This window comes from Pantherophis guttatus, chromosome 3 (genome assembly GCF_059756535.1).
Source record: "Pantherophis guttatus breed Tessera chromosome 3, ASM5975653v1, whole genome shotgun sequence".
Taxonomy (NCBI): domain Eukaryota; kingdom Metazoa; phylum Chordata; class Lepidosauria; order Squamata; family Colubridae; genus Pantherophis; species Pantherophis guttatus.
Window position 1 is genome coordinate 1,578,574 of NC_142065.1, and position 16,992 is coordinate 1,595,565.

A 16,992-nucleotide genomic window follows, 5' to 3' on the forward strand; every position below is an offset into this window, starting at 1 on the left:
TTTGAGAGGACAGCACATTTACACTGCTATATACAAGCTGTATACTCCCTACTTGTAGCCAAGTGCCATTTCTTCAGTGTTGTCCCGTGAAAAGATATAGTTAAATGCTTACAAAATGTGAGTGGGGGGGATACTCACTTCTGTGACATGCTGTACCACCAAGGATTCTTAAAGGACAAGCCTTTCGAAGAGCTCACCAGGTGAACAGGTGGATTTTGGCCACCTGGCGCCTGGGAGGCAGCCGCCCCCTTTCCTTTGGCACAGGAGGCGGTGTGAGGCAAAGTCACCTTCCGAGGCGGGGAGGGTTTCAGGGGAGGGGCCGGCAGGTCTGCAGAAATACCTTCTCGGTCCCGCCCACCCCCTCCCCTGCTCAGCCACCCAGTTCCCATCCCACACCTTTTCAGGTTTGTCAATGACTCTCTTGTTTATTTTAGGAACCTGAATAGCAAGGAAGGAAGGCTGGAAGTCCAGACTGGCACATTGGCACATTGGGGGGTAGGGGGAGGTTGGCATGAGGGAACTTACCCATGACTCCCTCCTCCCTCCCTTCCTCTCTTTCTTTCTTCTCCCCTCCATCCCTCCCTGTCTCCCTCCCTCCCTTCTTGTCTGCCGCCCTTCCCTATGTTTTCACCCCTTTCCAGGAGGATAAGAGACTTCCTTCCTTCCTTCCTTTGCCTTTTATCTCTTTTGTCCTTTCTGTTCCATCCTTCTTCTTGTCTATTCCTTCCTTCCTTCCTTCCTTCCTTCCTTCCTTCCTTCCTTCCTTCCTTCCTTCCTTCCTTCCTTCTATTTCCTTTCCTCTATCTTGTCATTTCTGTTCCATCCTTCTTCTTGTCTATTCCTTCCTTCCTTCCTTCCTTTCTTCCTTCCCTCCCTCCCTCCTTCCTTCCTTCCTTCCTTCCTTCCTTCCTTCCTTCCTTCCTTCCTTCCCTCCCTCCTCCCTCCCTTCCTTCCTTCCTTCCTTCCCTCCCTCCCTCCCTCTTTCCTTCCTTCCTTCCTTCCCTCCCTCCCTCCTTCCTTCCTTCCTTCTATTTCCTTTCCTCTATCTTGTCATTTCTATTCCATCCTTCTTCTTGTCTATTCCTTCCTTCCTTCCTTCCTTCCTTCCTTCCTTCCTTCCTTCCCTCCCTCCCTCCCTCCCTCCCTCCCTCCCTCCCTCCCTTCCTTCCTTCCTTCCTTCCTTCCTTCCTTCCGGGTCAATAGACCAGATGGACCCCATCTGCCCTTTGATTTGGACACCGACCAACGTAGCATCTTGGACCAGCCCAGTTGAGGATTTGATCACCTCTTCCTCTTTTTAGGGTTGCCTATTTTTGTTTGTTTTTTAATTTTGGGATCTGTAGCACGCAGAGTCTTTCTCTCTCTCCCCCCCGCCTTTCCTAAGGGGCAATTTATAAAGATTACTACAGGAGTAAATTTCGGCTGGCTGCATTTTAACGGATGGCTGGTTGCTAACTCTCATTATTTCAGGCAGGAAAAGAGCTGGATTGATGGCACCAACAGATTGCAGAGGAGGGACCCTCCTCAAATTATTATCCTCTGCCCAGATTTCGGAGTTCCACATCGCTGGATCTGGTACCCAAAATAGAACAGATGCACCCGGAGCATTTCCGCTCTGCCGTTGTCATTTTTATTTTTAAATTACCCCCGTAGTAGCACCCATGAGTTGCTCCTACTCCTTGTCACCCAGCCAAAACACCTGAATCTAGGCCAAGAAAGCAAATTTGGAAGGATCGAGCAGGCAAAAGTTACAACAGCCGTGTTTCTTCGTCCACTCTACAAGTTGTAATGTGCTTCAGTGGGTCATAAAAAGAAGGGGGCAAATAGTTTTTTTTTGCAAATAGAGAAAGCGGGGTGTACAAATTTTTGGAGGCTGAGGAGTCTGCCAGGCCTGGGCTTTTGAAAGGCTGCGAAAAACAATTTATGGAAGGGAAGGTGAAGACTTATTCATCGCACAGCTGCTTCTCCTGTTGACGGTCGGATTTGCAAACCAACGATCAGGTTAGTAAGTTGCGAGCAAAGCAGCTGAGAATCACAAGGGATCTGTCTATATTAGGTAGTTATTGTGTTTTTTTGTGCTGAGGTTTTTTTCCTTTTTAAGCTGCCCGGAGTCACCGTGAGTGAGTTGAGTGACCCTATACCAGTATTCCTCGACTTACGGGCAAAATGGAGCACCAAATTTCCATCGCTAAGCAAGACAGTCAAGTGAGTTTTTTTTTTTTTTTAATTTTGATTTATATGCCGCCCTTCTCCGGAGACTCAGGGCGGCTTACAATGCGTTAAGCAATAGCCTTCATACTTTTGTATATTTATACAAAGTCAGCTTATTGCCCCCACAATCTGGGTCCTCAATTTACCTACCTTAGAAAGGATGGAAGGCTGAGTCGACCTTGAGCCTGGCGAGATTTGAACCTGCAGTAATTGCAGGCAGCTGTGTTAATAACAGGGTGCCCCATTTTATAACCTTTCTTGCCAGGGTTGTTAAATGAATCACTGCGGTTGTTAAGCTAGCAACGTGGTTGTTAAGTGAATCTGGACGCAAGAGGGGATCATGTGTGGGACACTGCAACCGTCATAAGTCCATGCCAGTGGCCAAGCCTCTGAATCTTGATCACGTGACTGTGGGGATGCGGCCACGGCCGTAAGTGTGAAAAACAGTCACAAGTCACCTTTTTCATTGCTGCTGTAACTTCGAACGGTCCCTAAACAGAAGGTCGTAAATCAAGGGCTCTAAATGTCCTTAAATAAATACGTAAATTCCCCCTTTCACGATTTATGTCTTTAAATCCTGCAAGTTCACGCTTGTTTTGGCAATTGTGAAATTAAACCAGGCAAATGCATTTTTGTACACACCACCTCTGGCTAAAAGCAAACGGGCTTTTTTCATTTTGCTAGGCACCGTGATTGCCACGGTGCCCAGAAATAGCGAAATAAAAATATACTGTACTTCATTTTATGAAATACGTCTCGCAAATCCTATGGGAATAGGTGAGGGAGACGGGCAGTTTTGAATTAGGATAAATAAAATAGAAACATTCCGAGCTCTGTTCATAGAGTTCTGAGCCAAGGTGGCCATAGAAATCAAATAAATCAAACATAAATAAATAAAATTAAAGATTCCTCCCTATACTTCTTTTCCACTGTTACATATTTTTTCCTTATAAGCACAAATGACACAGACTTGTGACATGCAGAAAAATCCTGAACGCCGTCAATCTTTGGCCAGACAGTTATTCTTCCCCAAAGTGGCTGGTTGTTTTGCAGTTCATTTCCCACCATTTTCTAAATCCAGCCTGCATTAATCATCTCCAGTAATCTGATGTGGGTTTGAAAGCTTTAAGATACCCAGAGATCTTTAAGGGGCAGCTTTGCCCAATGGGCAGCGTGAAAGAAAACTTCTCCATGCTTTAAAATTTCTCTTTTGGACTCATGTGAAGTTAGTGCTCAAGTTTCAGTCAGAATAAAACTGGAAGGGACCTTGGAGGTCTTCTAGTCCAACCCCCCGCTTAGGAAGGAAACCCTACACCACTTCAGACAAATGGTCATCCAACATCTTCTTAAAAACTTCCAGTGTTGGAGCATTCACAACTTCTGGAGGCAGGTTGTTCCACTGATTAATTGTTCTAACTGTTAGGAAGTTTCTCCTTAGTTCTAAATTGCTTCTCTTCCTGATTAGTTTCCATCCATTGTTTCTCGTCCTGCCTTCTGGTTCCTTGGAAAATATGTTGACCCCCATCTTCTTTGGGGCAGCCCCTCAAATACTGAAGCACTGTAATCATATCCCCCCTAGTCCTTCTTTTCCTTAGAATAGCCAAACCCAAATCCTTCATATGTTTTAGTCTCCATGTCGTTTTCTTTTTTTCTTTTTGCAAAACTTTTTGCAAAACTTTTTGAAAAAGTTTCACAAAGTTTTTCTGGAGGGTTGGAGGTTGGAAAATCAGGGGGAACCCCAGATCCCCAAAGTCCCTAGCCAGGGACTTCCTGATTATTATTATTATTATTGTTATTATTTTTACCTTCTGCCATGGTGCCTGCAGAGAAGCTGCCTTCCGCTCTGCTCTCTCACTGCCTGCCTTGCCAACTCACGAGCCACCAGACGCTGCGAGGTTACCTCCGACCCAGGAGCCCTCTCCCTTTATAGTCATCCCCTTCCCCTCCCCTTGGCTGGGTGGATAGATCACTCAGTCATCACGAATAGGAGAGCGGGAGGGTGGGGGGGAAATGGCAGGGGAGGGAGGCTTCCAGGAAAAATTAAATGCACACTTTAAAAGAAATTGCATTAAGTTAGACGGGAGAGTGGGCTGGTGTTGAAGGGGGAATTTGAGCGACGGGCTTGGGGGGGGGGTGGATCTTTTCTGGGAAAAGAGCCCCACCAGCTGGCTTTTCCTGGTCAGGTCCTGGGTGCAGTGAAGGCTAAGAATTGGAGCTGTCCGTCCCGCTCTGTGCCACCGCCTTGGCTGGCACGAAGCCCATCTGTGCCTCCCTGGGAACATGGAATGTTTTCAGCACTTTGGGAGTGTCCTGATGTCCTTTGGGGGGCCCCTGTTCTTGTATGCAAGGGCCGAAAAAAAGGGGGGGCTCAGTTTCCTGCATGAAGCCCAGGGCTAAACCCCATGAGAGGCTTATCGGGGAGAGACAGCCAAGCCAGACCTAGACAGGAACAGGAAAAGCTGGGTCTCAAGTGTGGGGTGGCAGAGCCACAGATAGGACATGCCAGCCTGCTGGGTCCCTTCTTCTTCTCAATCAGAATAGAGCTGGAAGGGACTTTGGAGGTCTTCCAGTCCAGCCCCCTGCTCCAGCAGGAGACCTTATACCATTTGAGGCAGATAGCTGTCCAGTCTCTTCTTGAAAACCTCCAGTGATGAAGCAGCCATGACTTCTGGTGGCAAGCAGTTCCACGGGTTAATTGTTCTCACTGCCAGGAAGTTTCTCCTTAATTCCAGGTCGCTTCTCTCCTTGATAAGTTTCCCTCTGTTGTTTCTCGTCTTGCTTTCTGGTGCTTTGGAGAACACAGGGTGAAGGCTTATTCAAAAACATAGAATAATCAGGTTGGAAGGGACCTTGGAGGTCTTCTAGTCCAGCCCCCTCGCTCAAGCAGAAGATGCTACACAGACCATTTCACCCTCACCCTAATTCTCTTCCAGAAGGCTCTGAAGACATTGGTTCTGCCAGAGGGCCTGGGGAACCCAGAGCGGGAGGGAGCCCATTCAATGGCTCGTGTAATTGGCTGTCGCTGGGGGGGAGGGGGGGTGGGGGTCATGGGTGATTTTATTACATTAATTTATTGGATTTTTTATGAGTTTTAGTTTTTTAAATGTGTGGTTTTTTTAATATATTCTGTAAGCCGCCTTGAGTCGCCATGGGCGAATAGGTGGGAATATACATCTAATAAATAAATAAATAAATAAATAAATAAATAAATAAATAAGCCCAATTAAGCAGGTATATACAAAAAGTATGAAGGCTATTGCTTAACGCATTGTAAGCCGTCCTGAGTCTCCGGAGAAGGGCGGCATATAAATCGAACCAATAAATAAATAAATAAATAAAATTTTGAGGGTTCTTTGCTGCTTTGGTGAGATGAGGGGCTTCCCCCTCCCCCTCAAACTTGCACAGAGCAATTGAGAGAGGGGCTCCCCAGGCCAAGGCTGGTCTCTCTCTCTCTCTTTCTCTCTCTTTTTTTTAAAAAAGATTTTATTAATTTTCTATTGTTTACATTTTATTAGTGCTTGATAAACACCGTGTGGTCTGGGTGACTTAATTTGCTTAAAACAGTGTGGATTACGTTCTTAATCTCCACCTCTTTGTTCCAGCCACTGGAAAAAATAAAGTCCATGCTTGATCATATTCTGTGTCTCCTTTCTGTTTAACCTTCAGCGTAAGTCTGCACATTTCTGCACAATCTTAAGTATCTTCCTAATTATCTCTTCGTCTTGCGGCGTTTCTTCGTTTTTTCCAATATTGTGCAAATATAATCCTTGTGGCTTTAAAGATGTGCAATATTAAATATAATACTTTGCTTATCGAATTTTTCTAATGTTAAAGTAAAAACAGATTCAGGTTTGAGATCTACATGCTTCCCTATCATCTTTTCTAACCACTTAACATGTATTTTAGCCTAAAATTGGCTGCTCTTGCACAGAGCAATTCGGAGAGGGACTCCCAATGCTTCAGGCCAGGGTTGGGGGTCTCTGAGTGGAGGGGGGGGGAGACTTCGGATCAGCCTTTATAAGCTTTAAAGCAGGGGTCTTCAAACTTGGCAGCTTTAAGACTTGTGGATTTCAACTCCCAGAATTCTCCAGCCAGCTAGGCTGGAGAATTCTGGGAGTTGAAGTCCACAAGTCTTAAAGCTGCCAAATTTGAAGACCCCTGCTTTAAAGCAACATCTTTCATGTTGCAGGCAGTCTGCTAATGCAGACGCTCCTCAGCTGTGCCACTCCAGCATTTTGCTAGTTGCCCGCAGGGAAACTGAGGCAGGAGAAGGCAATGGAAGAGGGGGAAAAAACCAGGGCCAGGAAATCTCGTAGGTGGGGGGGGGGTGTTTAAAAGCATTCAGGGTCAGAGGGAGGGGATTTCCAAATGATCACCCCAGGTCCTGCCAGTTTAGCACTTAACTAGTAACAGGTTATGGCCTGTCTCGGAGGGGCGGGCTGTGTTGTTAATTCGAGAGAGGGACAAGCCCAGTGGAAGGACAGCTGCCAGAGGGTGAGAGGACAACAGCTGGCAAGGCCCGAATGGGGAAAACATCAGGAAAACAATAGAAGTCGGACGTGCAGAACTTAGATTCCGGCATGGAGAAGATGACTCAGAAACCATGATGTGAAGCAGGCGAAGGGACTCTCTGAGCTTCGCTTCGGGATCCAAAGTCCACAGCTAGGTCCTGCCTTGCTTGCAGCCCCTACATTGACCCCAAAAGAACACCAGCCAAAAAACACGAAACACTCTCAGCGGGGACCTCTGGCTCCGTCCTGAAAGACCTGGGAACGTCCTGCAAACCTTGTCCCTCAAGGTGTGAAGGTTGGCTTGCTTGCTTTGCCAAGAAGGGATCGGGAAGCCGGCGTCCATGGAAGAGAATTTTTTGGAGGTCAGGATTGAGATGAGGGCGGGGTCTCTGGCGCTCTCTATAGCAGGGTGGTTTCCTTGCAAACATTGCATGACCCAACTAGGGGACATCATCAATGCTAGAAGGGGGTTGGGTATGTGGAGGGGAGGAGGAGGAGGAGAAGGAAGGAAGGAAGGAAGGAGGAGGAGGGCTATGGAGTCTTTGGTGCTTTCTGAGCTTGGATGTTCTCTTGCAGATGTTTTATGAGCCAATTTGATTCTACACAGCCTTCTAGTGTTCATGAAGTTATATTCAGGTCATAGAACATCTGCAAGGAAGCAGAGGGCACCAAGGACATCCCAATCATACTCCTCCTCCTCCTCTTCCTCAAACTCCCCTCCCTTCTAGCACTGATGATGTTCCCTAGTTAGGCCACGAAATGTCTACAAGATAGCAACCAAGCTCAGAGAGCACCAAGGACCCAACAGTCCTCCTCCTCCTCCTCCTCCTCCTCCTCCTCCTCCTCCTCCTCCTTTTATTTGATTTATATGCCGCCCTTCTCCAGAGACTCAGGGCCTTCAATGCATTAAGCAATAGCCTTCATACTTTTGTATATTTTATACAAAGTCAGCTTATTGCCCCCACAATCTGGGTCCTCATTTTACCTACCTTAGAAAGGATGGAAGGCTGAGTCAACCTTGAGCCTGGTGAGATTTGAACTTGCAGTAATTGCAGGCAGCTGATGTTAATAACAGTGCTTTAGTCTGCTGCGCTATCAGGGCTCCTATCTTCCTCCTCCTCTTCTTCTTCCTCCTCTTCTTCTTCCTCCTCCTCCTCCTCCTCCTCTCTGCAAACCCCCTCTCCCTTCTAATAGTGCTGATGTTAGGATGTGGTGACTAAGGCATGGGTGACTGCAAGCAAGGATTGTTGGTCCAGGGAAGGATGTAACTGAGGTAGTTTTCCCGCCCAGGGAGCTCACCTGTATTTCTGCACCTGCCCTCCCACTGAGGGGAAACTGCCAGCCACAACTCCTCCCAGTGTCTAAACTTGCAACGTTTGTGAGGTTTGCAATGTGCCACTTTTCTGTTAGGGAAGATTTTGCATACCGTTTTCCTACTTCTTCTGATTTCATTGGCTGGGCATTTCCCCCCAGGTGCAGAAATACAGGTGAGCTCCCTGGGAGGAAACCTACCTCAGTGACACCCTTTCCTGGACCAGCAATCCCTGCTCACAATCCCCCATGCCTCAGTCACCTCATCCTAACATCATTGTTTGCTAGAAGGGAGGGGGATGGTGGAGTGGAGGAGGAGGAAGGAGGAAGGAGGAAGGAGGAAGGAGGAAACCTTGCTAGTCAATGTATATTGGCAGGACTGGATCTGCCCCCCTCTGCTGAATTGACACCGGGGTAAGGTCCATGCTTCTCAGCTGTTGATTATGTGACTATGAGGATGTTGTGATGGTCCTCAGTGATTTATGATCAGTCATAGGTAATTTTTTTTCCTTGCCGTTGCTAAATGGATGATTGCAAATCAAGGATTACTTTGACTTACTGGAAATGTGTGTGTCCTGATTGGTTTAGGTCTTGGCTGCTCAGCTCGAGGGGCTTCCACAAAGAGGAGGGGGTCAAATTATCCCCCAAAGCACCTGAAGGCAGGACAAGAAGCAACGGACGGAAACTCATCAAGGAATGAAGCAACCTGGAACTAAGGAGAAATTTCCTGACCCTGAGGACAATTAACCAGTGGAACCGCTTGCCACCAGAAGTTGTGGGGGCTCCATCATTGGAGGCTTTTAAGAAGAGACTGGACAGCCACTTGTCTGAAATGGTATAGGGGAGTGATGGCTAACCTTTTTGCTGTCGCGTGCCAAAAGTGGGGGGAGTGTGTGTGTGTGGGGGGGGTCGCGTGCACACGTGCCCACACACATAATTCAATGCCGCCCCCGTGCATGCGCGTGCGTCCCCCGCACTCCCCCCGCTTTTGGCACACATTGGCAAAAAGGTTACCGGTGGGCCCGGTAGGCCTGTTTTTTGCCCTCCCCAGGCTCTAGAGGCTTTCTTGGAACCTGGGGAGGGCGAAAACGGCCTCCCCCACCCTCTCGGAAGCCCCCTGGAGGCCGCAAATGGCCATTTCCCAGCTTCTGGTGGGCCCAGAAGGACCGAAAATCAGCTGGCCGGTGCACGCATGCGCGCTGAAGCTGAGCTAGAGTAATGCTCAGGTGCCCACAGATATGGCTCTGTGTGTTGTGACCCAGGCCCAAGTAGGTATTATCAGACGCAATCAGTTTGAAACAAACAGACTTTATTAGAACAGGTGAGAATTAACTCATTCCCAGCGTAGTCCAAACTAATTCAAAACAAATTCTTCATAACACAATTCTTCAGCCTTATCACCAACCTTGGTCTACTTTGGCAACCTGCCAAAGGCTTTTCTGGGCAAAAGTTCAGAAGCAGAAGACGCCGACAAGAAATAAATGCAGCAAGACAAGAAACAAATCTATCAACGTTGTTTTCCAACAAAGAGCCCAAGAGCCGTTGCTAGTCTGTTTTAAGCCTTATGGGAGGGGCCAATCATCTCCTGGCCTTACTCCCGAGTCGTCCCTTTTGCTTTAGCTGCTCTTGCCTTCTGGCAGCTCTTCTCATGCGTGCACAAGGAACAGGCTCCTCCTGTTCCTCTGCCTCTCTGCTGTCAGCCTCTGGAGGCTCCGAAGTCCGCGCATCACTCCCCGATGGGCCTGGCCCCATCTCTGCCTCCGATGAAGAGCCCTCCCCAGCCTCCAGGACTGGCCCCTGTTCTTCCTCAGCCTCATCGCTGTCTGACTCCGCTGCCAGCTCCGCAGGCTGCTGGCAGACCACAACACTGTGTGCCACCTGTGGCACGCATGCCATAGGTTCGCCATCCCGCGTATAGGGTCTCCAGCTTGAGCAGGCGGTTGGACTAGAAGACCTCCAAGGTCCCTTCCAACTTCTGTATTCTATGTTCTTGAATAGCTTAGGTTGAGCAACTGTCTATGAACGTCTGACTCACAACTATCTAGAGCAGGAAGTCTGTAGAGATTCTTAGTCATCCAAGCCATGGTTGTCCCAAAGGTGCTTTTTCCGGAGGCACCTGGACTTTTAGCTATTCAATTTGGGATTTACAACCCTTGGAATGGTGTGGGAGTAGGAATGGATTTCCAGAGGAAAAAATTGCAGACTACAGAAACCATTTGCACCACTCAGGTGACCCTGAGGACACAGAGAAACCTCCAAGGGCCTCAACGGCCCTCTAAAAGGATGCAAATGACCAGCTGTCTGCAAGGAGTATAAATCCTTCCCTTTCCCACCATCCAGTCAGAGCCAAAGAAGCTTCTTGGAAGAGAAGCGAAATGTCTTCAAAAGAAAAAAAGAAGAATGGTTTGAAAAAATGACAAAGAGACATATTGACTTTAAACCAGAGGCATTTTTATTAGGGATCTTACCAGAGACATTTAATAAAGAATTGCAATATTTAATTGTGAATGTTTTAACAGCAGCTAGAATTGTATTTGCCAAAAATTGGAAAGGAGAGAAGACAATTACTGATGAAGAAATTATTAAGAAAATGTTGGATTGTGCTGAAATGAGTAGATTGATATTTGAAATAAGAGAACAGGAAGATAAACAATATTATTTGATATGGGATTTATTTTATCAATGGATAGATAATAAAACATGGAGATGAAATATGATATATGAAATGAAGTTAAGATAAAATGTGTAAAAATTTCTTTTTTTTTTTCCTTAGGGGAAAAGAAACATGTGTCATATATTGAAATCTTGAAGAGTTTGTGAGCACAAAAAGATTTTAACCGACCGAAACACTGTCTGTAATTGTTTGAAAGGATGATGCTTTTATGTAGTTTTTTGTTTGAAAAAATAAAAAAATGAAATCTTAAAAAAAAAGAAAGAAAAGAAAAAAAGAAGAACATCCAGTTGCCTCTTGAAAAAAAATACCTTTGGGATGTCTAGAGCAGGGTATCTTACCTGGTCCCACCTGTGGACTTCAACTCCCAGAATTCCCCAGCCAGCAAAGCTAGGAAGAGCAACACTGCTCTAGAGATTCCTAGGGGATCAAGAACCCGCTCTTTGGTGATCGATTGATCTAATGATGCCTGGTTTGATCTTGGCATCCCATCAGTAGATCCCTGCCCTGAATGTGCCCTAGGCTTGAGAATCTCTTCCATTCCCCGATGGTGGGATTGTAATCCCTCTGCGAGATTAAAATGCCAAGGGAGGCGCTTGCTGGATCCTTCGGGTGCTGAATCTTTCCAAGAAAGGGAAGAAAAAGCAGAGGATGAGAATCTTCCCAGATTTCAGGAAAGAAAGCCAGATCTGCTCAGATTTTTTAGAAGCCGTAAATAACCAGAATGGCCTTGAAATTTCATTTTTGGATGAGCTCAAAGTCTCTTTCCCGTTTTGGCACAGCTAATTCCCTCCCGTTCAATCTTCATTTCACTTGTGGCTGCCTGGATTTACAGTCCTTCGTTTAATGCCCAAAGTTGCAACGGCACTGAAAAAAAGAGATTTACTACAACACTTATGACCATTGCAGCATTCCCCCACAGTCCCGGGATCAAAATTTGGGGGCTTGCCAACAGGCATGTATTTATGAGGGTCATGCAATCGCCATTTGCAACCTTCCCAGTCGTCAACGTCAATGAAGGAAACTGGATTTGCTTAACGACCGCAGGATTCACTTAGCAACTGCAACGGTTTGCTTAACAACTTGTGGGGGAAAATGTTGTAAAATCAGGTGCGACTTGCTTAACGACTGCCTTGCTTAGCCACAGAAATTCTGGTCCCTATTGTTGGTCGTAAAACGAGGACTGCCTGCCTTGCTTATTGGCATTCTAACTTCACGTTGAAATGCCTTGCGGTGAGATGGACGGCAAAAAAATTTAATCAATCAATCAATTGTCCCTTGGTCTAAATACGTTAAGCCTTTTCCTTTTGAAATGAACTCCTTGTAATTTACGGCCTCCATTTTTAAATTTATTTATTAAAGTATTTGGCCTCCCACATTACCACAGGGTAACTCTGGGAGGCTTACAACATGAAAGATAAAATAATATAACTAAATATTACAAAAATATGAATATACAAGAATATGAATATACAGGTACACACACACACATACAGTATATAGACAACATATGTGTGTATCTGTGTGTGTATATGTGCATATATATAGCATATGTATATGTACATGTATGTGAATGGATATATGTGTGTGTATCTCTATATCTCTCTATCTAATCTCTCTCTCTCTCTCTCATCTCTCATCTCTCTCTGTGTGTATCTATATCTATATCATCTCTATCCATCTGCCGACCCATCCATCCATATCTATCTATCTATCTATCTATCTATCTATCTATCTATCTATCTATCATCCATCCATCCATATCTATCTATATCTATCTATCTATCTATCTATCTATCTATCTATCTATCTATCCATCCATCCATCCATCCATCCATCCATATCTATATTTATCTATCTATCCATCCACCCACCCATCTCTATCTATCTATCTATCTATCTATCTATCTATCTATCTATCTATCTATCTATCTATCTATCCATCCATCCATCCATCCATATCTATCTATCTATCTATCTATCTATCTATCTATCTATCTATCTATCTATCTATCTATCTATCTATCTATCTATCTATCTATCGTCTTTTCAAGCATCCAAATTTCATTTTTTAAAAGTGTGCTGGTTTATTTACAGAAAAAAGTGACAATAAAGGTCATCTTATCTTATCATCTTATGGTCAACTTTGAACCGCAGCCATCTCTCTGTTTCTCAGTTGCCACACAGAAAGGGAAGGGAGGGGATGGGACGGAGGTTGGAATCAGAGGTGGGTTTCAGCAGGTTCTGACCAGTTCTGGAAAACCGGTAGCAGAAATTTTGAATAGTTCAGAGAACTGGTAGTAAAACTTCTGCCTGGCCCCACCCCATCTATTCTCTGCTCCCAGCTGATCGGGAAGGAATGGGGATTTTGCAGTACCCTTCTCCTGGAGTGGGGAGAGAATGGAGATTTTACGGTATCCTTCCCCTGCCAGGCCCACCAAGCCACACCCACCAAGCCACACCCACCAAGCCACGCCCACAGAACCAGTAATAAAAAGTTTTGAAACCCACCACAAAGGACTTTCTCCTGAGAACCAAGGTCCTCTCTACTGGCAACCGATCAGTCGGGGGAAGGAGTGCGTGCAGAGCCCGCCAATTCACCCAATTGGCCAACGTGACCTGGGACCCTTTGCAGTCGTATGCCTCTTAATAAAGTAACTTTCATTCGAAAGAGACATTTTGGTGCCCGTTTGTGAAAAGATCATAACCAGATTCCTTCCTGGCCTCTTTCGGCACCAACCTTTGCAACTCAACTGCCAGTTTCTGGGCTTAAGCTGGCCTTGTATTTGCTATTATTAGCCAAAAGGAGAGACAGATGGATGGCAGTAAACCGGGTGAAGACAGTCGTGATGCATTGCTCGCTTGGGTGGGGCATAATTGTGTGTGTGTGGGGGGGAGAGCTATGGGATGGAGGGGAGATCTTTCCTCACTTGCAACAAGGTTCAAACACCGCCCCCCCTCCTCTGAATGATGATCAAATTTCGGAGACGACCTCAGACATTGATTTATTCCTCTTCTTTTTAAAAGATCTTTCCAAGCTGCCTTTAAGGCAGAAACCCAAAACCGACTCCCTGGATAGCTTACACATAAAGGCAATGAAATATTAATCCCTTGGGGCTGGAAGTCCTCGAATGGATCCAAGCAGAGGAAGAAGGGAAAAAAATATATTAAAAAACAAAGACGGTTCCAGGATGGGGGAAAAGAGAAGTGAAGAAAAGCTGCCTTCCCAGGTTGCTTTCGCTCTGGCAGCCGAGGCTGTGTCGGTCTCTGCCTCGTCCAGTGGCTGGCCAGCGGCTCCCCTCTCCGGAGGCACCTTGGCCGAGGCCTCCTCCATGACCTCACCGGGCAGGTCTGGACGGCTGAGGCCGATCGTCCAGGGAAGGGAAAGCTGACCGGTTCAAGGATGCTGAAGCCTAAAAAGAAAGCGGCAAAGTTCTACATTTAGGTGAGAAAAATCAAACGCACAGGTACAGCGTCAACTCTGTTTGGGGCCATTTTGGAAGCTTCAGGGTTGCCACAGTGTGAAGAAGGGATGGGGGGGGACATAGATGGGGGTTTGTAGCCAAAAAAATATAGTTTCCTGTGGGAACCAAGGACATTCCGACAGGTGGCTGTGTGGAGAGGAGGAGCCCAGTTACCAAGCGACCAGCCAGCACCTCGATGGGACAATGTGATGTGATTGATTGTTTGGGGAAAGAAGGAACGTTGACTTTTTAATCAGGTGAAAACCCGCGGGAAATTTCAGAGTCGGTTTTCACCAGTTTTTTGCCAATATGTGATTTCCAATAAAATTGTTCTTGGAGGAACTTGGAGTTCTGCCTCGGAGTTCTATGGAGTTATTACTTGGAACCCTGACATACAATCTAGGTTGTACCTTGCTCAATAGTAGTAACTGCTCAATAGTAGTAACTGCTCAATAGTAGTAACTGTGAGAGGGATCTCGGAGTCCTAGTGGACAATCACTTCAATAGGTGCCAAGAGTGTGCTGCAACAGCCAAAAAAGCCAACACAGTTCTGGGCTGCATCAACAGAGGGATAGAATCAAGATCACGTGAAGTGTTAATACCACTTTATAAGGCCTTGGTAAGGCCACACTTGGAATATTGCATTCAGTTTTGGTCACCACGATGTAAAAAGGATGTTGAGACTCTAGAAAGAGTGCAGAGAAGAGCAACCAGGATGATTAGGGGACTGGAGGCTAAAACATATGAAGAACGGTTGCAGGAACTGGGCATGGCTAGTCTAGTGAACAGAAGGACTAGGGGAGACATGAGAGCAGTCTTCCAATCTCTCAGGGGCTGCCCCAAAGAAGAGGGGGGTCAACCTATTTTCCAAAGCACTTGAAGGCAGGGCGAGAAGCAATGGATGGAAAGTAATCAAGGAGAGAAGAGAACTAGAACTTAGGAGAAATTTCCTGGCAGTAAAAACAATTAATCAGTGGAACTACTTGCCTCCAGAAGTTGTGGATGCTCCATTACTGGAAGCTTTGAAGAAGAGATTGGACTGTCGTTTGTCAGAAATGGTGTAGGGTCTCCTGCTGGAACAGAGGATTGGACTAGAAGACCTCGAAAGTCCCTTCCAGCCCTAGGATTCTACGTTTCTATAACTCTAGGATTCTAGGTTTCTACCTTCTCCCCTTTGATGCCCAAGGGGAATTGGGAGCTATTTACTCTTGCCCAATATGTGGCTCTGCAAAGACACCTACTGGGAGGGGTGCCTTGGTCCTTGGTGGCCAGAAGTGGCCTTGACTGGCTTCATTTAAGAGTGACCTTGCCAAGACGTAGGCTTTGGAGGGTGCCACCAAAGTCTCACTTCGAACATCAGGGCTCCAACCGAACAGCCTCATCCTTTCACTCTCACCAGCCGTTCCCCGTCAGAGGTTCTCCAAGAACAGGTCAGGCTGGCAGAGCTTTAGAGGATCAGGAGTCCAGAACATCTGGAAGTCCTCAGCACTGGGAAAGCTGCCTTCTGGTCTACATCCCAAAACTAACTCAAGGCCTCCTCCCTGGCGCACGGACACACAGCGTCTTCCTGGCTGGGTGTCTTCAGCCTCGTGTCTTCATGCAATTCTGCTGGCTGCGTTTCCCTTCACCTTGAGAGCCTCTTGAGGTCAGGAAGTTGTCCACATCCTGCTGTTTCTGATTTCTGGCTTGCATCCAGGTGGCTGTTCTCCCCACATTTCTCCTCACCAAGGATTCTTGGACAGCGTCCCACCTTCCTCCTTTTCCTGGATATGGGTTCCAGTCCTTCTCCAGTTTCCATCCACTTTTCTGGACCTTTTCTGGAATATCCTGGAATGACCAGTGGTCTACTTTATTCCACTCGCCTTCTATTCCAATGTCTTTCAACCTCCTACAGCAGAGGTGGGGAACTATGGCCCCTTAAAGACTTGTGGACTTCAACTCCCAGAATTCCTGAGCCAGTATGGCAGTATGGCCGGCTCAGGAATTCTGGGAGTTGAAGTCCAGAAGTCATAAAGGGGCCAAAGTTCCCCACTCTTGTCCTAAAGTTACTGAGGTTGAGAAAAACTTTTTTGTCCCCATAGATGGTCACAGAGGTCTCCAAGACATCCTGGCCCCGGACCTAGAATTGAATGCAACCCTAGAGCTGAGGGGGCCCTTGAGGTCATTAAGTCTTCCTCGGTCTTGAAGGTTCCTTTACTCCTGCCCCCCCAATCCAGTTTCTGAACATGAGCAATAGCCATGGTTAATTTGAACCACAGTTCACCAGATGAATCCGACAACCCGTGATGTGTATAAGATACAGGTAGTCCTTGACTTACAACAGCTCATTTAGTGACCATTCAAAGTTACAACAGCCCTGAAAAAAGTGACTTATGACCATTTTTCACACTTACGACCGCTGCAGCATCCCTATGGTCACGTGATTTAAAATCCAGGCACTTGACCACTGATTCATATTTATGACAGTCGCAGTGTCCTGGGGTGGGGGGGTGTCACGTGATCCCCCTTCTGACAAGCAAAGCCAAAGGGGAAAGCCAGATTCACTTAACAACCGTGTGACTCACTTAACAACTGCAGCAATTCGCTTAAACAACCGTGGCAGGGAAGGTTGTAAAATTAACACTTGTCTCACTTAGTAACAGAAATTTGGGGCTCAGTGGTGGTCATAAGTCAAGGACTGCCTGTGCTTGCATTTTAGCCCCGTGTGCTTTGCAGATTCATCTTCTTTTATTCTCCAAAGCTCCTGATTTGGTTTCCTTAAACCTGATTTTTTTTCATCAAAAATTCATGGTCTGGAGCAGTCCTATCCTTAAGCAGTATTTTT

At 46.4% G+C, this 16,992-nt stretch overlaps 1 protein-coding gene and 1 long non-coding RNA gene across 2 annotated transcripts in view; one reads left to right on the top strand and one right to left on the bottom strand.

The window, feature by feature from the left end:
- Positions 1–4,261, bottom strand: part of TGM2 (transglutaminase 2) — a 71,277-nt gene extending 67,016 nt beyond the window's left edge. Inside the window, exon 1 of the mRNA XM_034419407.3 lies at positions 4,017–4,261. Within this exon, the coding sequence (XP_034275298.2) occupies positions 4,017–4,026 (10 nt within the window). The 5' untranslated portion in view covers positions 4,027–4,261. The remainder of the gene's footprint in view (positions 1–4,016) is intronic.
- On the top strand, positions 1,166–12,836 carry LOC117666644 (uncharacterized). The gene is made up of 3 exons (XR_004591880.3): positions 1,166–2,001; positions 2,102–2,205; positions 10,807–12,836. It is a non-coding gene; the product is annotated as an uncharacterized LOC117666644 (long non-coding RNA).
- Positions 12,837–16,992: the final 4,156 nt, after the last annotated feature.